Source organism: Lacerta agilis, chromosome 14 (assembly GCF_009819535.1).
Source record: "Lacerta agilis isolate rLacAgi1 chromosome 14, rLacAgi1.pri, whole genome shotgun sequence".
NCBI classification, from domain to species: Eukaryota; Metazoa; Chordata; class Lepidosauria; order Squamata; family Lacertidae; genus Lacerta; species Lacerta agilis.
The window spans coordinates 39,392,791-39,413,295 of NC_046325.1; the positions used below are offsets into that span (position 1 = coordinate 39,392,791).

At 47.8% G+C, this 20,505-nt stretch overlaps 1 protein-coding gene across 3 annotated transcripts in view; it reads left to right on the forward strand.

Annotated features, from left to right (window-relative positions):
• The window catches only part of ARHGAP27 (Rho GTPase activating protein 27), a 54,673-nt gene extending 42,564 nt beyond the window's left edge, over window positions 1-12,109 (forward strand). For all 3 annotated transcript variants that reach the window (XM_033169673.1, XM_033169674.1, XM_033169676.1), the window contains 7 exons: window positions 2,788-2,893; window positions 4,274-4,399; window positions 4,859-4,957; window positions 5,714-5,791; window positions 7,535-7,669; window positions 10,373-10,478; window positions 11,748-12,109. In XM_033169673.1, coding sequence (XP_033025564.1) covers window positions 2,788-2,893; window positions 4,274-4,399; window positions 4,859-4,957; window positions 5,714-5,791; window positions 7,535-7,669; window positions 10,373-10,478; window positions 11,748-11,925 — 828 coding nt within the window. In that variant the 3' untranslated portion in view covers window positions 11,926-12,109. The remainder of the gene's footprint in view (window positions 1-2,787; window positions 2,894-4,273; window positions 4,400-4,858; window positions 4,958-5,713; window positions 5,792-7,534; window positions 7,670-10,372; window positions 10,479-11,747) is intronic.
• Window positions 12,110-20,505: the final 8,396 nt, after the last annotated feature.

Consider the following 20,505-nt stretch of genomic DNA (forward strand, 5'->3'; position numbering starts at 1 on the left):
CTGCTTGTCCCATGTTTTTATCACAGGCAGGGCCGGCCCACCCATGTGGCAAGGTGAGGCGACTGCCTCAGGCGAAAGAATCCACAGGGACAGCAGATCCCGATGTCAATCTTTCTTCCCTCCCCTCTTTTCCCTTCCTTCACCCCTTCTCTCCTGTCAAGGAGTGGGGTGCCATTTTGTGGTCTGCCTCAGGTGCCAAAATGTCTTGGGCCAGCCCTGAACATAAGGAACCTCAGTTGGGTTCCTGTCAGGTGTTTTTATGGCAGACGTAGCTTAAGGAGTTAGCAAGGACTTCCAGGAAGAGGGAAGCATAGACCCTGGGGGGAGAGGTAAAGGGAAAAACAAATGTTGTAAACCGCCCCCCCCCCAATGTTTTGTGCATCAAGTGTAAACAAGGTTGGTCTGAATGTGTCACAGGGGTGCACTGCCTCAGGCCTCTGATTGTGTATACCAGGAAAGGCTGTGTTGCAGTTTTCCCCCTGGAAACAATTAAATCAGGAAATTTCATGGATTCCGCCCCCCGCCCCATGACATTTGGATCTGATTTAGTATGTTTATTTGACTTTTCTGTTTAGTTGGGGTTTTTTAAATGGCCATGTTAGTTTTTCATGCTGTATGAGAATCTCAGAAGTTATTCCAATAGTCCAATATTTTGAATCTTCTTTCCTAATGAAGTTCAAATTAAGCACGTTGCAATCCTAAGCATGCTCACTCAGATCTCACTTAAGTTCAAGTGTGTTAAAGATTGCAGCATTAATGTGGTGTTTGAATATTCCGTTCAAGCAACTTCAAAGCTTTCCTTGGATATTATTCTTATTTTTGTGAATACTTAAGACATGACACTTCAGCGGCACCCAATTCTCTTACATTTTTTTTTAAGGCTTGGTTTACAACTTTGAAATTGCCCAGTTTCATTGGTATTGTATCCATGTGTTGTATTACGAATTAATTTTGTGAAACACATATTTAGAAAATGGAAACAAATGCAACACTGGAAAATTTCGTTGAATAGTCTTCAATAAAACTACATTTCCATTGTAGAAAATTTCCACCCCATGTTGCTAATTAAGGGGCATTAAATAATTAGTTTACTATTCCGTTTTCTTTTTTGCCATTTGGGTTTTCTGCATGCCATAATGTTAAGGTCCAATCGTAACATGAACTATGTAAGCCAGGGACAATTTTATTGCTGCCCATTGTCTTGATCGGCTTCTATGTGTTATTAAAAACACTGTGTAATTGTTTTTTTAAACTAGTTTGTGCATTGGGGAAGGACAGCTCAGTCTGCTTCTGGTTTGTTTGTGCATAAGTCATTTCCTTCCTGTTCCTGCTTCATCCTGCAATTTATTTTTTAAAAGCAACCTACAAAAATTTGCATGTTGGGTACACATTTAAAAAATAAAAAGTGTGTTAATATAGTAACAATGTTGCTAACTGCGTGTTTATCCAGGAAGGGCAGTTAAATTGGTTCACTTAGGAATGTGGACCTATTGAAATCCCTGAGCATCCCTTTTTTGCATATCCTGTGTTATTTGCAGATCTTTACCATTTCTTTATTGTTTCGTATTCACAAGAATTGAGTCAGGAAGCTTCCATCAATTGGCAGCCAACTCATGGGAGATATTTTATTCTGCTAGCCAGTTACACTTAGGAGTTGTCCATATTTGAGCATTGTCAAGCTGTTTGTCCACTCCCCGCCCCCCTATTTGAATTAGACCAGAGTAGCCCACACGTCCACCTGTTTGAATTTGTATATGAGGAGCAATTTTGGTCTTTTCTGTTCATGCCAGTAGGTGTTCTATTATACTGCTTAAGCACCGGCAGAGGCTGTGCACAGATAGCTGTGCAACATCTGGTACATCTCCCTCATTTTGTTCCCTCAGATTTGCACAGAATGAGAAAACTGCACAAGCAAACCACTTTGATTACAGTGGTGCCTCTGGATACGCACACCTCTGGTTGCGTATCTTTCAGGATGCGAACGCGGCAAACCCGGAAGTATTTTTCCAGGTTTCGCCACATGTGCATGCGCAGAAGCGCTAAATTGTGCTGCGCGCATACGCGACACCTCCGGTTGCTAATTCCTCGGGATCTGACCGGAGCTCCGGAACGGATCCCGTTCGCAACCAGAGGTACCACTGTATTTGGCGTGGTTTGCTTGCATAGGCTCTATAGGATGGCAATGTCTTTAGTCTCCCCCCAAAAAAAGTCTGTTTGGACAAGACTGAGCCCCCCAAATATATATATATTGAGGGGCCAGTTCTTGTGGTGGCAGGCCTTGTTGGGCCTTGCAGTGGTGGTGGGCCTCACAGCAGTGGCGGGCCTTGCAACACGTGTTGATGGGGGCCCCCCAATGTTGGGTGGAACTGGCTGCCTCTACAGTTTTTTGGCTTTATGCAAATGTGAGGGATCAAAGGAGAAAATACATGGTTTAGGAATGTGCAGGAAATAGCCAGGAGCATCGCTGGAGAAGAAATGAAAGCATTCAGGAAGTAGTGGCTGTGGAATGGAGAGTAGCAGAAAGTGGCGATGGATCCGCCTACCCCCAAAACACTGAACCAATTGTCTGTGACCCTGATTGGAGTGTTTTGGAGCCCAATTCCCCCCCCCCCCAGTTTACTGAATGATCCCCATATCGGGCAACCCCCATATTTTACAGGGGACAAGCGTTGAGAGCGGTGTGGACAGTGGCAAATGAAATGGGGATTCAAGCAGCTGCAAACACACCGTAAAATGTCGTGTTCTCTTCAGAAGTACCGACAAATGTGACCCTTGTATTTCTTTCAGCCTACAGATTTCCCTCCGGAAGACAATGAGGAGAATTCATCAGATTTGAGATCCAAGGAACAGCTAGGAAGCAACAGAGAGAAAGAGGGCGAGAAGAAAAGCCCAGGTCATTGTTGATATCTAGTGCAAATGTTTGGTTTCAAACACAGAAATGCATTTTTTTAAATGAAATTTTCCTTGACAAAAAGTTCAAACGGTTTATATTTGTCCATTATTATTATTATTATTATTATTATTATTATTATTATTATTACCATACTTTTCCATCTATAAGTTGCCCCCTTGTATAAGCCCCCCCCCCCATTTTGGGGGACTAAATTTTAAGAAAATGAGGGGAGATGGCCCGAAGTTGTTGAGCCTCTCTCCCCACACAGCTGCGGGCAGGAAACACTCCCTAGATCGTTTCCTGCGTGCAGTGGCAACGGGTGAATTTGTGCTCCCTCCAGCCACCCGGTTTGCAGGAGTGCAACCTCCCCCGATGCCACCACACACGGGAAACGATCCAGGGAGTGCTTTCCATGAGCAGCAGCATTGGGTGAATTTTTGCGCTCCCGCCAGAGAGCTGGGTGGCAGCGTGCAGCTTCTCCCCCTCCCACACACACACACACATAGCTGCGGGCAGGAAACACCTCCCAGATCGCTCCCCTCTCGCTGCGGCATCTGGGGAAGCCACACTCCCGCCAACCGAATGGCTGGCGGTGTGGCACTTCTCCCCCCACCCCCATGCTGCTATCCGTGTATTGGACGACCCCAGTTTTTTTACGTGATTTTTGAGTCAAAAAACCTCGTCCAATACACGGAAAAATACGGTGCTTGTTTGTTTGTTTGTTTACATTGATATCACACTCCCCCCCCAAAAAAGCAGCTCAAGGCATTATTCATTATTCTCCCCTCCCCTCCTTCCATATACACCCCAACCTTTCAGCATGGGGTCTCTGTTGCCACACTTTCCCTTTGCTTGCTCCTCACCTGAGCACAGTCTGGATTCTCATTCTAGCTAACTCGAGATCACGCACCCGCCTCAAAGATTCTAGACAAGGCAAATAGCACTATGTGTGCAGGGTCGTAGCCCGGGGGGTGGTGAGGTGGGCCTCCGCCAGGGGCACAGGCAAAGGGGGTGCACAAAATCAGCTTTAAAATATATCCATAAATAAAAATATTTATTATTGCCTCAAATCCAAGCTCTTCTTCATAAGTAAAGGTTTTTAATAGAGGGTGAATTGAATGGGTGGAGGGGGCGGGGGTTGGAGGAGAGGCGGAAAGAAGAGCTAATTTGTCCGTGGCCAGGGGGGCGCAATCTGGACGGTTCTGCCAGGGGTGCAAGCTCACCTAGCTACGGCTCTGCATGTGTGAACAGGCCCTTGAAACTGTCTTGGAAGAGAAGCTTGCATTTCCTCTTGTACCTCTTCTCTGAAGCATGTGGGCAGGCTCAGCCTTCAGCAGAAAATCTCCTGCTGTACTAAAATCCCAAATTCTCCCCTGGCAGCCACCTGGCATTCATCCACCTCTCTCAACTCGGACAGCGATTCCAGCAAAGTTCGCAACAAACTCCTGAGGTTTCTGCAGAGGCGACCAACCCTTCAGTCCCTGCGGGAGCGAGGCTACATCAAAGGTATATTCCTGCATGATCTAAGAGTCCAGTTTTTATTTTTATTTTTTTAAAATGGCTTTGTGACTCTGCTGATCAGCCAAGGCCAATTTACCAAGGTTTCAGCCTTTGTATTGCAGCTGTTCAATTGAGGTAATGTATACGCCATACATTTAGAACACATTTGAAACACATTGCTTCCCTTAGAGAATCCTGGGAACCGTAGTTTGCCCTTCACAGAGCTGCAGCTTCCAGCAGCCTTAAGAAACTACACTTTCCAGCATTCTTTGGGGGAAGCCATGTGCCATTAATGTATAGCGTGTCCTCTGCCTGCATGTAAGTTAAGAAGGCTTTGATTTGTTTATTGCTGTCTTTTCTTTTGCCACAAGTTTCAAGAATGGCAATGAGATATAAATAGAAAGGATATTTTGGATCATGTTTCTAACCTGATTTCGTGTGGGGTTGTTTGCTTCTTTAATCCAGATCAGGTGTTTGGATGCCCTCTGCAAGTTTTGTGCGACCGTGAGAAGAGTACTGTGCCTCAGTTTGTGAGGCAGTGCATCTGCACTGTGGAGAAGAGAGGTAAACAGTTCTGTGCCCCCAGATAAATTAAAATTAAGTGCCCACTATCCCCAGTTCTGTGGCTTGGACGCATTGTACAACTTCAGCAAAACTTGCAAAACTTCTTCTGTTTTGTGCCATTCCTATTAACTGGTTTTGCTGTGTCATGGGAAGTCTTGAGAGTCTTCTTCTTCTTCTTCTTCTTCTTCTTCTTCTTCTTCTTCTTCTTCTTCTTCTTCTTCTTCATACAGTGGAGGCTGCTCTGTTGAGGCCCATGGGGCACGGCGCCACCAATCTCAGTCTGCCCTCGGCCACCCCCCACCTGCCTGCCCTTCTTGCTTACCCCCCTGGACTTATTGGCTTCCTCCACCTTAGTCTCAGTGTTGCCCCTGAGGAACTCAGCAGAGATTTAGATGGCCGACAGGACTGCAGCTCCACCTACTGTTTGTGCTCCCTTCCATTCGCCCCACCAGTCCAAAAAGGACACAAGCCACCACTAACCTAATCCTTGTAGCAGTCAAGATAAGTGTCAAAACATGTGGGCCCGGTGACATCTCGGAAAGGAGCTGAGCAGCAGGATTTCCAGAGGTGCTTAACTCCTTGACACTTCCCACTGAAGCAAAATATATTGTGTAAAGGAAGAGAGATGCATGCAAATGCCCGTAATTTGCACGATACCGTTTTCAGGCTCAGACTTAGTTTGAATCATATTGTTCGTGGCAATACTTTTGCTCTTGTGGGCCTTTGGTATAAGAGCCGTAATTTCTCCTCCCGCAGGTTTGGATATCGATGGACTCTACCGGATAAGCGGGAATCTGGCGACGATACAGAAACTGCGCTACAAGGTGGACCATGGTAAGGGACTCCAGAGATTCAGCTTGGCAGGGGGCAAAGCTTAGCAGTACAATGTTCCCCTTGTGTGCGGAAGGTGCCAAGTTCAATCTCTAGCAGTGTGTGTGTGTGTGTGGAGAGAGAGAGAGAGAGCTCTAGAAAGGGTCTTGGTTGAATATTTATATGGATTATTAGTATTGCTGTTATTCTAAACCCAGGGTGTCAAACCGGTCGACCGCAATCAACAGGTTGATCCCCGGATGATTGATCGTGGTCGGTCACGGGATCCTTATCACTCACATTGTTTAGAATCATGTCTCCACCCCTCCCCCTCGGTCTTTCCCTGCGTCACGTTTAGTGTCTGTTCCTTTGTTGCCTGCTGTAGCGCTGCGTTCGTCTGTTAGTGGCTGTGTTGCTGGTGAGAATTCTGCACACTTGCTGTTTAAAAAAAGGTCCTTCTCCCCTAAAAAAAGCTCAACCGTTTCCCCCCCCCCCCAGGAGTAGATCACAGTCTCTTGGGAGTTGGACGCCCCTGTTCTAAACCACTGAGCCTCTTGGGCTTGCCGATCAGAAGGTCGGCAGTTCGAATCCCCGCTATGGGGTGAGCTCCCATTGCTCTGTCCCAGCTCATGCCAAGCTAGCAGTTCGAAAGCACGCCAGCGCAAGTAGATAAATAGGTACCGCTGCAGCGGGAAGGTAAATGGCATTTCTGTGCGCTCTGGTTTCCGTCACAGTGTTCTGTTGCGCCAGAAGCGGTTTAGCCATGCTGGCCACATGACCCAGAAAGATGTCTGTGGACAAACGCTGGCTCCCTCAGCCTGAAAGTGAGATGAGCGCCGCAACTCCATAGTCGCCTTTGACTGGACTTAACCATTGAGGGGTCCTTTACCTTTACCTTTTACCTTATTAATTACATTTGTATACTGCTCTACGTGAAAAAGATCTGAGGGCGGTTCACAGCATAAATGCACAAAATTCATAATAAAAGCAAGATCCCCACACACAATTGTAACTGTTGTTGTTGTTGTTGTTACCTTCCCTTTAGCCTAAGGCCCCAAGGTTTAAAACAGCTTAAAACAATTTACAATACCCGAAATAAGGTAGGTCCTAAAATATATGCATCTTAGTTGTCAAAAGCTAGAACCATAGAGTTGTTTCTAGACCTGCTGCTCTCCCATGTTCACAGCCAATCAGAGTTGCCCAAGTGGTGGAACTGAAGCTGGACTCCTTCCACAGCCGCTCTGTGTTGTGACCGAAGGGGATCCTCATTCATTCTCATATTTTAGATTAGTGAAGGAGTGGCACTTGCTGTGCTGCGGTCAGGCCCAAACATTCTGGACAAGAATAATATTGGCTCCTTATTCAGCAGCCCTAGGTAAAGGTAAAAGGACCCCTGACACTTAGGTCCAGTCACAAACGACTCGGGTTGCGGCGCTCATCTCGCGTTACTGGCCGAGGGAGCCAGTGTACAGCTTCCGGGTCATGTGGCTAGCATGACTAAGCCACTTCTGGTGAACCAGAGCAGTGCACGGAAATGCCGTTTACCTATTTATCTACTTGCACTGGTGTGCTTTCAAACTGCTAGGTTGGCAGGAGCTGGGACCGAACAACGGGAGCTTACCCCGTCACGGGGATTTGAACCACCAACCTTCTGATTGGCAAGCCCTAGGCTCTGTGGTTTAGACCACAGCGCCACCCGCGTCCTTTATTATTATTCAGCAGCCCTAGGATACTGCTTAACCTGTTTCCCTGCTGTCGCTTTTGCAGATGAGCGCTTGGATCTTGACGATGGCCGTTGGGACGATGTCCATGTCATCACCGGGGCCCTCAAGCTCTTCTTCCGAGAGTTGCCGGAGCCGCTCTTCCCCTTCAGTCATTTTGACAGATTCATTGCAGCCATCAGTAAGAGATGTTGGTTTGGGGAGGGGGAGGGGGAAGCTGAGTGCAAGCACCAGAGCATCTTTTGATCCTTGCACTATTACTTAAAGGTGCATCTGTGGGAGCGGTTCTCTGTTTAGTCAGTGCTTTCAAAAAGACAAAAGCAGGAAGAGAACTCAGATTATGCCCTGCTGCTTCTTTTTAGAGGCCTGCTTCTGTTGAGGCCTTTGAGCCACAGGGGGAGTCACATTTGGAGATAAAGAAGATGATACATTGGATAAGAGCGGTAGCCTCATAATCTGGTGAACCGGGTTCGTGTCTCCGTTCCTCCACATGCAGCTGCTGGGTGACCTTGGGCTAGTCACACTTCTTTGAAGTCTCTCAGCCCCACTCACCTCACAGAGTGTTTGTTGTGGGGGAGGAAGGGAAAGGAGAATGTTAGCCGCTTTGAGACTCCTTCGGGTAGTGATAAAGCGGGATATCAAATCCAAACTCCTCCTCCTCCTCTTCTAAGAATCTGTGCCTTAAGCGCAGGTTTGTTCTTGCACAAATTTGTCAGTGCAGGAGGGCCAGATCCAGATTAGGACCCTAGTGTGCAGAGTAGGCACCTAAATCCTCCCTCCCCCCACTATAGTACAGTTTGGGGAGGCCATGACTGCAATTTGCATAAGGAAAACAAGTTTTGAGGGCTGGCCTGGATTTGGGGTCACAACTGGCAATAAAGGGTTAAAGCCTACCCTCCATGATAAAGTCTCTGGATTCCACACACACTCCAGAAATTTGTGGGCATTAAAGAGCATAGTAATGCATCATGTAGCTTGAACCTTTGAAAACCCTGTTTGGGATCTGATCACCATCAGCTAGCCTACTCTGCCTCAATTCCTGCCCCCAAAACATAGCATCCTCCTGAGTCAATCATCATCATCATCTATATAAATGAAAACGTAAATGTCCGTTTGTTCAAAATCTTAAATCTCAGAAAGTCCTTCACCAATTGCTTTGAAATTTTGACACAACGTTGCATTTGAATAGGGGAGTATTTTTATATACCTATCTTATATAGATGTCACACCTGTGACAGGTAAAAACATGATTTTTGGCAAAAACAGCGCCATCTGCTGGACGTAAAAGCAGCACACGGTCATTCCATTTCAATGTTTCTGATTTACGAAGCGGGGTCGTGTGCACAGGGGGCGGAGCCAGCAGTTTTGGTGGGAAAATGAAAGGAGCCGTTTCTGAGGGAGGAAGAAAGGGGGGATTGGGAGAGGGATGGTCTGAGGGGGAACCTTGGAGGGGAAGGAACCTCTCCGCTGGGAGAGGGGGCAGGCGGGAGTTGAACAGGAGAAGCTGTGGGGAGGCAGGCGAAAACGGGGTCTCCTTCCAGTACGGGGGGGGGGAGAGATGGAGAGGAGGCAGGCGGGAGTTCAACGGGAGAAGCTGTGGAGAGGCAGGCAAAAACGGGGTCTCCTTCGAGGGAAATGTCTGACAGAGGGGGGAGGGGAGGGAAAGTGCCCCTCCCTCAGGAACCCCCCAACTCTGAATCCGGCAGGGAAGCGGGCCTGCATCCACTTAACCACTCTGAGCCACAGCAACGTGTGGCCGGGTACAGCTAGTAATAATAATAATTTATTACTTATAACCCGCCCATCTAGCCAGGCCTCCCTAGCCACTGTGGGAGGCTCCGAACAGAATATTAAAAATACAATAAAATATCAAACATAAAAACTTCCCTAAACAGGGCTGCCTTCAGATGTCTTCTAAAAGTCAGATACCGGTAGTTGTTTATTTCCTTGACATCCGATGGGAGGGCGTTCCACAGGACAGGTGCCACTACCGAGAAGGCCCTTTGCCTGGTTCCCTGCAGCCTCACTTCTCGCAGTGAGGGAACTGCCAGAAGGCCCTCGGAGCTGGACCTCAGTGTCTGGGCTGAACGATGGGGGTGGAGACAATCCTTCAGGTATACTGGGCCGAGGCCGTTTAGGGCTTTTAAAGGTCAGCACCAACACTTTGAATTGTGCTGGGAGCCAATGTAGGTCTTTCAGGACCGGTGTTATATGGTCTTGGTGGCCGCTCCCAGTCACCAGTCTAGCTACCTCATTCTGGATTAGTTGTAGTTTCTGGGTCACCTTCAAAGGTAGCCCCAAGCAGAGAGCATTTCAGTAATCCAAGCAGGTGATAACATGACTTTTGTAGAAATCGGAGGAGCTGTTCCGCCTGACACACAGGTAGGTGTTGTGATAAATACCGGCTGCTGAAGAACAGCAGCCGTGTGCGCCTTGTTGTCATCGTTCCTCACCTCTCTTCCCAATATCTAGTGAGGGAGGTGTCTGACGTGGTATCGTACGCACAGACTTACCCTGCTCCGTATTTTGACTGCTGCAGGAGAAATGCAAAGTAATGCTTGACACGATGGTATGTCATGTCAAGCATTCCCCATACTAGACACTGCAGCGAAAGGAGAGGAACTGGTAGACGCTCTGCTGGTTTTTGTTCACTTCCAGCAGCAAGTTGCAATATCAAGATTGAGCCCTGAGACGCACACTTCCAATGTCTCCAAAAGGTTGCAGTTACCTTTCCCATGCCCCTTTGCAGTGGCCCCAAGTATTGGGTGGCAGGGAAGTTGGGAGGGAGGACTAGAGCAGCAGTGCAGGCTTCTACATTTATTTGTATCTCTATAGGGGCCAGGGATGCACTGAGTGAGATATCTTCCTCTGTTTGGCATTGCAGAAATTACAGAGCCCTCGAAGCGCAGCTACCGCTTACGGGAGCTGGTGAATTCTCTACCTCCTGCTAACCACAATACCATGAGGGTACTTTTCCAGCATCTCTGCAGGTGAGCAGCTGCATCTCCCGATGCTCTGGGCTGGCGGCAGAGCCGTCTCATCCATAGAGGCCGGTGGCGCGGCGCGCCAGGGCGCAGGGCACCCCAGGGGCGCCCCCGTGAGCCCGCCGGCATACCGGGCTCCCCCTCCCCAACGCGCCCCCGCCCCCATGGGCAGGCAGGCACTCGCGCGCCGGCGGGCGGGCGGGCTGTAAGCCGCCCGCCCTCGCCTCCCGGAGCCCCAGCTGGAGCGCTGAAGCGGCGCGGGGCTTTGCGCGACCTTCCAGCACTCCAGCTGGGGCTCTGGGAGGCGAGGGCGACTGGCTTGCAGCCCGCCCCCCCCCCCCCCCGCCGGCTTGCAGCCCGCCCTCCCGCCGGTGTGCGAGCGCCTGTCCGCCCACCCCTCATCCTCCGCCCGCCGGAGCACGGGTGCCCGCTCCAACGCCACGCCTCTCATCCCCCGCTCGCCCACCCCCCCTCCCGAGGGGCGGCCAGCGCGGGAGGGAGGCGGGCGGAGAGGCGGCAGGCTGGGGGCGCCGAGGGATCGCTGCGCCAGGGCGGCAGATCCCTCTAAGACGGGCCTGCGTAAGGGTGTTGAGTGCGAACTCTGCAGCCCAGCCCCTCCAGTCCCTGTGTTGAGGTTATCCTCCCATTCCACAAACCGTTGTTCAACCTTCGTCTTGCTGTCACCCAGCCTTTTGCATCTCCTCTCCACACCTGTTGCCAGCATGCTGGCTCTCCTGTCCCTAGGCTCCTGTCTTTAAACAGGAGGACTCTCACCTTGTCCACACCCAACCAACCCAAACTTATTTATTAAATTTTTATGCCGCCTTTCGAGCATTTCCCCTGGGTGGTGTATAGAGGCATTTTCTTCTAGCTGCACTGCTTTCCGGGTCTTGTGGCCAGCATGAATAAACTGCTTCTGGCGCAGCAGTACGTGTTGACAGAAGCCAGAGCGCATGGAAACGCTGTTTACCTTCCCACCACAGTGGTACCTATTTTTCTACTTGCACTGGTGTGCTTTTGAACTGCTGTGTTGGCAGGAACTGGGACAGAGCAACGGGAGCTCACTCTGTCGCAGGGATTCAAACCTCCAACCAGTGGTTAGGCTACAGCGCCGCCCACGTCCCCATATGCAGCACAGATGTGGCCCTGGTGAAGGTGAACTACAGTAAGATGTCACCAACAAATGAGGATGCCCAGACGAGATACATCTCTCGCTGCAGCATCTCAGCGTCTCTCTCTTCCCCCTTCACAGAATCCTTCCTTTCTTCCCCGCAGGGTTATAGAGTTCCGGGAGGAGAACCGCATGTCCGTGCAGAGCGTCGCAATTGTCTTTGGGCCAACGTTACTGAAGCCAGAGGCCGAAGAAGGGAACATGACTATGTACATGGTTTTCCAGAACCAGATTGTGGAGCAAATCCTTAGCCAATACAGCTACATATTCCCAGAGAGCTAGGCCTTCCCAGCGGAGCGAGGAGCCTGGTTGAATGAAGGAGCAGCTGCGACGCAAAGGGGCAGGTCCCATCGCTGTGGGGACGACGGTGTTGCTGGGCAGTGCCAAGACTAGAGACAGTGAAGACATGGGAGGGAGGGAGAGAAGTGACTAGCAATAAAACTGTCAATGTAGGATTCAGAATGTCCATGGTTGCCTCTCTTGAATGTTGCGGGTCAGGGATGTGAAACCCTGCTGGATGCGAAAGGAGCTAATAGTTTGGGTTAGTGATCTTCAACTCCCATCCAGAATATCTTTCGCTGAAGGATGTAGTGTGGACAGAATTTTTGGGAATGGGAGGGAGGCTTCTGTGGCCAAGTGCACACCATAATGTTTTCAAGCACCCTGGCTTCTTGCTAAGGAATTACAGGGATTGTCTTGCTACAATTGTCCTGTGAATCTTCAGCTCTTTTGAGCGAACTTGCTTTTGTTTAAAAAAGCACGTCTGGGTGGTGGGTTTGAATTGGGCCAGAAATCCATTCCAAGGGCATCAGTCACCCAAACTCTAGACCGTGTGGCACACACCACCTGTCTCTTCTTTTCTTTGTATCATAGAACGAGGCACATGCAGGGCACACACAACTTCCGACGTTGCACGAGAAGCGATATCTGTATGAGAGTTTTCATTGGCAAACTTTCTGGTTCTGTCAAGAGGATTCAGTTTGCATGTCTAGTGCCAATATTGACAGTAAAGAGCTTGTGCTTTTAGCACCAACGGTGACTGAGAAGTTTTTGTCATTTGGGAAAAGTTCCGTGGCTTAGATTTGTGAACCACCTGCTCCAGTGTTGGGCCACTCATCTGTCACACTGCTCAACAGCATAAATAAGTGGCCGAGTCTCACACTGGTATCAATGAGGTCTAATTCTTCCCCATTTCCAGTGAAAAGCACCATGTGCTGGAAGCTGTGCACATAGGCTTGCTGCCTTTTCCATCCTGCCCTCCTGGTTTGGGCACTGCTGCTGGTACATGAATAACTCAAACGTCTGAGTGCACACAGAATCCCAGCCAAGGGCCCAGGTGCTCTGAGCCATGAGGGTTTAAGGTTGCCTTGTCATGGGAAAATACTGGGTTTCATGGTCTGCCATTCTACCAGGAAGTACTTCCCACGGGAAGAAGAGATGCTGTTAAAACTGTGATACATCAGTGGCTGGCACAGCCAGGACCAGTCAACATTCTACTGAAGGATTTGGGGTGGGTAGTATCTTGTTTTATTTCTAAATCCAACATTCAGGAATTCATAGGGGGCAGGGGATGGGGAATCTGTGGCCCTCCATTTGCTGCTTGTGTTGCATTCAACAAAAGACAGAGCACACTCATTGAAAGCAATGAAAGCTCATGTCCATTAACTTAAGGGGGCCTACTTTGAGTAGGGCTAGTTAGGACCTCCCTACTGCTGCCATCCTCCCCAACCATTTGCCTGGGGCTGATGGGAGTGGCCACAGGTTTCCCCAAGTCTGGCTTAGAGGAACACTGTTCCAAAATGGCACTTAACCATGACTTTGGTTACACCGGATTTTGCCAACTTGGTGCCCTCCAGATGTTTTGAACTGAAACTCCCATCAGCAGCTGGGACGGGAGGGAGTTGTGGTCCAAAACATCTGAAGGGCACCAGCTTGGTGAAGGCTGGTATACAGGAATTTACCATGTGGTCTCTCCGGCATACGCTAGATCTCTGCCTGCACAGGTTCCTGGACCATGTTGGAGGCATTGAATGTGCAATGGGTACTTCTAAGTCCCTCGCACAAAGCCATAGGCAGATGTAGAAAAGTGACTTTACCAACCTACCTCGAGGGGGGATGGGGGGGAATTGTATTTATTATTTTAATGAACAATGAAGGAGGAATGTTCATCCTGCTTTTTTCACCTGGCGAAGGACAGGATAGTTTCTGTGTCTTCCCTCCCAGTCTAACGTGATATAAGCTTGTCTGCTTCCCCTGCACTGTCTGCTTGGTGTCTGACCTTCAAGACACAAAACCTGCAGCCCAACAACCTTTTACAGTCCACAGAAAGTGATAAATCAGTGTTGCTATTAAGAAAGTGCCCTATCCCTATGCACCTCCCATGCAGAAGCAGCTATGTATTTCCAATAATAATAATAATAATAATAATAATAATTTATCATTGGAGAGGGAGGGGAGGGATGAATACCTCTCCTCCTTTTTTTAGCCATGTCATGTTATTTACTGTTTTGTGTCCACAGAGCTCTGGGCTACCAGAGGAGTTGTGTGGTTATAAATCCTTGGGAGAGGGAATCATGACAAATTGGAATGTAACATTGGCCAAACAAGTTAAATATACTTCTTTATCCCAAAGCATTTCCTGTTCCTGAAAAAGATTTGACAGGAGAGTCAAAGCATTGTTAGCAGGCACAACAAAAAAACCAAGATACTCGAATCCTTTTGTTCAGGAATTGGACAATTAGCACATCTCCATTGTGGCATGGGTTTTGAGGAAGCACAAAATGATTCAATCCCTACCACTTAGCCTTGTCTTCTACATTAAACAGGTTTTGATTTTAAAATTGATGGTCATCTTAGACAACGGTGGTTGGGCCTGAAGGGTTTTTTGTTTTTGTTTTTTGCTGGAAGACAATTTGTGACAATTGATTTTAAAATAAACAATAACCTTTCAATGAACGAAGTGTGTGTGTTTATTTGGGATCCTGTGATGTAGTGCTTTCCCCCTCCCCCCAAGAGTATGTAGTACCGGCACCTTTTTTCTAGTAGAAAAGCACAGGTGTTGAGTTACAGGTAGGTAGCCGTGTTGGTCTGCCATAGTCAAAACAAAATAAAAAAAATTAAAGATTCCTTCCAGTAGCACCTTAGAGACCAACTAAGTTTGTTCTTGGTGTGAGCTTTCTGAAGAAGTGTGCATGCACACGAAAGCTCATACCAAGAACAAACTTAGTTGGTCTCCATAAGGTGCTATTGGAAGGAATTTTTTAATTTTTAATTTTGTTTTGACAGGTGTTGAGTGTTTTGGATGGAAGTTACGACATTTTAAGAAATGAAGCATTCTGTGCAGATGCATTTGCTTTTTGCATTATAGGATCTTCCTTGTGGCTGAGGCTACAATCCAGTTAGGGATTCAGTTCTCTTCACTCATTTCCTAATGCGGAATTTGCCCTTTTCAGTTGCTACACATGGGGTCTACCCCAATGTGCAGCGCTTCACGCATACCTCGAGCTGCATTTTGCCATTTAAGTGCCCCATCTCTCATTCTGCACGGATCCTGTTGGGAGTTGCAACTGTTCCCACTGGAATGAGGGGCTCCTCCAGCTGTTAGCTGGCTTGCAGGCCACAGTGATATGAATGAATGAATGAATGAATGAATGAATGAATGAATGAATTTATTATTTCAGTCACAGACCAGTTCCAGCTCATACAAAATCAGGGAAGTCAGAAATTGGGATGTGGAACTACAATGCCATGTGAGCAAGATGAATAAACAACCAGCAATAAAAAACAACGGGAGAGGGGTTACCCCAGCAATAGATTTGTCAAAATTACAAATACTCAAATACAGACGGTCGTTCACCCTCTCTAGTTTCAACGTGCTGCCATCTGCCTTATTGCAGGGCAGATTCGAGGGTAAACCATATGCAGAACGAGTCTGTCCCTGAGGCTTGATGGAGGTAGAAACTGTCTCTCATGCCTTGTTCTACGAGGACATGTGTTCGGCATTTATCCCCCTTGCTATGCAAAAACCTTCAAATGGGTGCAAACTCCAAGGTTTAAAATCTCTGGTAGAGGACAAAGATCCAGAGATCGCGTTAGAGGTGGCCAAATTCTGTGTGATTGCCATAAAACTTAGGGAACAAGCTGTGATATCATGATTAAGGTTTTAAATGACATCTTCAGGTTATATTTTAGTAAGATCTTATTTATATATTTTAAAATTGCTGCTATTATCTGTACTGTCCCTGTTATACCGAATTGCAAATTTAAATGTATCCCTGTTGTGTTTCAAAAAAAGAAAGTGATGTGGTTTTGTCCATGACAGCTACATTCGGGCACTTTCTCCCACAGGGAAGGGTGAGCTCAGCATCCCTGCTGAGCTTGCTCCCACCCCCCAAATCCCACCTCCATCCCCTTAGCTTGGCCAGCCCACTTTCTAATCTCTCCTCTGTCCATTTGGCATCTGTTCAGTATTATCCTGCTAAGGAATGCAGGCAGGAAGACCTAGTTCACCAGGAGTCGGAAGAGAGGGTTGGCGCTGCCAGGACCAGAGGCCCGTCTTAGCTTAGGCGCAAGGAACGGTGCTTGGTAGACTTTTGGCAAGGGGGACACTTTACCGGAGTCTTCCCACAGGTAAATGAAAAGAGAATAAATGTTTTTATGCACTCTCACTTTCTGGTTTAAGGCGTGTTTGGTTCGCTGGGGGTGGGGGAGTTCTCCCATGTTCTATAGGGTGCAATTATTATTTTTCCCCATTGCATTTTTGTTTTGTTTTGTTGAGGTCTTGCTTCAAAAGTGGTGGCTGTTTGTATTGCGGGGGAAGAGAAACAGCCAGAGTTTAGTGATTAATCCTCTTTACAAGAACAGCAGCAAGAAAGAAAACCAGACATTCCACAGGCAGTTCTGAAGGGGCCACTGTTTGCTGCAAAGGACTTTTTTTTTTTTTTTTTTGCTAAGGCAAAATTCCTGAGTGAGGAGGAGGAAGAGGTAACAGCAGCAACAGCAGCTGTGAATCTATTTGCTCCTTTCTTTCTTTCTTTCTTTCTTTCCTTCCTTCCTTCCTTCCTTCCTTCCTTCCTTCCTTCCTTCCTTCCTTTGCATCTCCCCCCCCCCTTAAGCCCTTTGGAAAAGGTGGTATTTAAAAATAGTTAATAATAATAAAATTATTGTGAATTCAGGGAGATAAGTAGCTAGACAACCTTCAGGCAACATCTGAAGGCAACCCTGTATAAATGTTGAATGTTTTATTGTGTTTTTTATATGTGTTGGAAGCCGCCCAGAGTGGCTGGGGCAACCCAGTCACATGGGCGGGGTATAAATAATAAAAAATATTATTATTATTATTATTATTATTATTATTATTATTATTATTATCATCATCATCTGAACTACCCTGGATTTCTTTCCTACTGAGGGTGGAACTGCACCCACAAACAGAGATAAGCAAAAGGGCCATTTTGAAAGCAAAGCAAAGAGAAAGAGGGAAGAGAAAAATATTTCTGCAAGCTGCACAGGCAGATAATCTCCCCTTCTTACATGTTGGGAAATCAAGTAAATTTCTAGCTCTTCATTAAAGCCCCAGAGACAGACGACGTGGAGGTTCTTAGAATTTCCAGTGGTCAAAGGAATCACCTTTCTGTTATAATCAGAATAAATTCAGCAAAACATGGAAGTTTAAGTGTACTTTGTTCTGATTTGTGCCATTCATCCATAGGCTGAAATATTTGACTTTTCTTAGTGCAGAATGGAGTGCCTGTTTTAAGAATCTGTTAAGCTCTAGAGACAGAAGGTCAGACAAAATACCCTACATTAGGATACACCCTGGCCTCTTGCACTGTAAAGTAGGCCCACAACTTAACACACATGTAACTTGTGCACATTCAGCTTTATGAACTTGGCCAATAAATAAATAAAAAGGGGTTGGGCATCCAGGAAAAAGACTCTGGCAATTCCACCCATCATTGAACCCAATAACTATAGGCGATTTTGGCTTTAGATGTGATTCCTCAGATCGTAAGTTGTGGGCCTTACTGTACCTGCAAACAGTGCCCATAATTCTCCCTCCCCAAAGCCAGCCAAGACGTTTTATTACTGCTGGTAAATAAAAGACTGTGTCTCTCCTTCCTTCCGTGTACAGAAGCCGACCAGACTGGCGGCGGCTGAATCTTTCTTCGACACAGTCTGAGCGCACACCACACATTTAAACCATGTGGTTTCCCTCCAGGAATCCTGGGAACTGTAGTATGTTGAGGGTGCTTGGAATTGTAGCTCTGCGAGGGGTAAACGACAGTTTCCAGGATTCTTTGTGGGCGGGGTGTGTGTGCTTTTAAATATATGGGAACTACTGCATGCCCCCCAACATTTCTCTGATGAAAATAGGGACGTCCCAAGGAAAAGCGGGACATTCCGGGATCAAATCAGAAAGCGGGACGGCTTCTGTCAATACACGACTGTCCCTGGGAGATAGGAACACCTGGAGGATCTGGGATTGCAGCTTCTCCCACCTCCTGGCGCTTGATGTCCGAGGCACCCGCCTCACTTTCCCCGACAATAGGGCTAGATTTCCCCACAGCTTGTGTGCGCACTCGAAACACAGCCATCCCCGCTTCCTTCAAGAAGACGACTGGGCAGGCCTAGTGAGGCCAGCAGTGCTTCCAAGGAAACTCTCTCCCGTTCCTTGCACTGTTTGCTTTGGGCCGGGAAGACAGGGGGCAAAGGTCAACAGCGCCGCTGCTGTTTGCTCCATTGCTTTCCTTGCACGGAAGTTCCTCCTGGTGGTGACACCGCCGGCGGCGGCTGTGATCCTGCGGAGGCCAGGTGAGACCCTTCTTCCCTCCGCCCCATCCTGCTGTTGACAAGTTTAATTTCCCAGGTGGGTTGGCTTGATTTGCATGAGGACTCTCACCTGGTCCTGCTCCAGAAGGTGCATCATTGTGTATATTAGCCAAGGGAGGGGCCGTTGGCCACAACCTCTTCTTCCAGATCAGCCCTTTAGCTTCATTGTTTGGGGTTGTCGTGTGGGTTCGCACACGGCATTAGCCTAAAGGAGACCAGGTGAAAAGGAGGGGGGATGTGCCTTGCACCTTTTAATAGTTGGGTGAATTTCAGCAGACTTACGTAATCCAGCCGACAGTTTCAGAATCCATCAACGTGCCTGCCTAATTGCCATCGAAATGAAATAAAGGGGGTAATTTTTTTTAAAAATGACACACAGCCAGCCTAAGACATTTTGCTGCCTGAGATGAAGGACAATATTGTGGGTCCCTCCAGCCTGTTCCATGTTCAGAAGCCAACTAGAACAGCAGTTTAAGTTCCATCTTCAGAATACATCGAAAGCGTCCTCATGTTGTTTTAACTGCCATGGCTTTCCCCATCGGGATGTGCGTGGCGCTGTGGTCTAAACCACTGAGCCTCTTGGGCTTCCCGATCAGAAGGTTGGCGGTTCGAATCCCCACAACGGGGTGAGCTCCCGTTGCTCTGTCCCAGCTCCTGCCAACCTAGCAGTTCAAAAGCACGCCAGCGCAAGTAGATAAATAGGTACCGCTGTGGTGGGAAGGTAAACAGCGTTTCCGTGTGCTCTGGTTTCCATCACGGCGTCCCATTGTGCCAGAAGCGGTTTAGTCCTGCTGGCCACATGACCTGGAAAGTTGTCTGTGGACAAACGCCAGCTCCCTTGGCCTGAAAGCGACATGGGCGCCACAGCCCCATAGTCACCTTTGACTGGACTTAACCGCCATGGGGTCTTTTACCTTTTTTTACATGGCTTTCCCCAAAGAATCCTGGGAATTGCAGTTTGTTCAGGGTGCTGGGAACGAGAGCTTTGCAAGGTCGGCACCCTTAACAAATGCAGTCATGTTGTGACAGCTTCAGAAGTGCAGGGCCCCTTCATAATAGTCACAGCCATACCCCGCTCACGGCCACACACTGTTCAAAGATTACACAACCCTCTAAGATAATACAATCATCTTATAACAGGGGCACTGGCTTGCCCCGCAATTGAGGGGACCACCGCTGCGAGCGTGCTGACATCAGTTGCGCATGCTGCGCCATGTGCTTTGCACATGCCACAACGATTGTGCATGTGACGCAGCGTTGCATGAGTGACATGAGCATGCCGGGCAGCATGTGCTCGTCACCACAGAATATTGAGGGGGGCCGGTCCCCTTCTTTAAAAATTTGTGATGGCCCTTGCCCACCCCCACCCCCCAGATGGCACCCCATCTTAAATTGTTACAATAATAAGAATTGGGGGTCCCTAAGGATCAATGCAGATCTCCATGTGCTGCCTTTCAACTAGATCTACTCTCTTACGTACACAGGCATGTGAAAATGATTTGTGGTGCTCCGATATCTTCTTTTCCGGAGGGATTAAATGGTATTTCTTTGGTGTTCCATTGCATGTGATGAACATGTATACCATTCTATTGAAGCTGGAGCAAAACCATGTCTGTTGCCCATGTGTACACACACACACACACACCCCTGGCGTAAGCAACGATTGGTGTCAGGCAACAGTGCAGTGGAGGAAAGTAGACTGCAATCCGCCAATTTCTGCAATTTCTGCAATCCATCAATTGGCCAGTTTTGGGTGAACCACCAAGTGCCTTTTCTGCAGGGATTCTTGAAAAGGATACTGAAACCGGTGGAATTTTCACCTGGTCTTGCAAGGCACTTAACATTCATTAAGCAGGTATATATACTCAGGATCACTGAATTTTCAAGAGAACGTGAGCACAGATTTTTGCTTTGTAAAAATATCTCACATCACAAGGACTCGGTGGAAGATGGGTAGATACCACTTGAGACCATCCAGCTCATCCCTGGTATATTATAAGAAAGGTGTAAATGAAGATAAAAAAATATCAA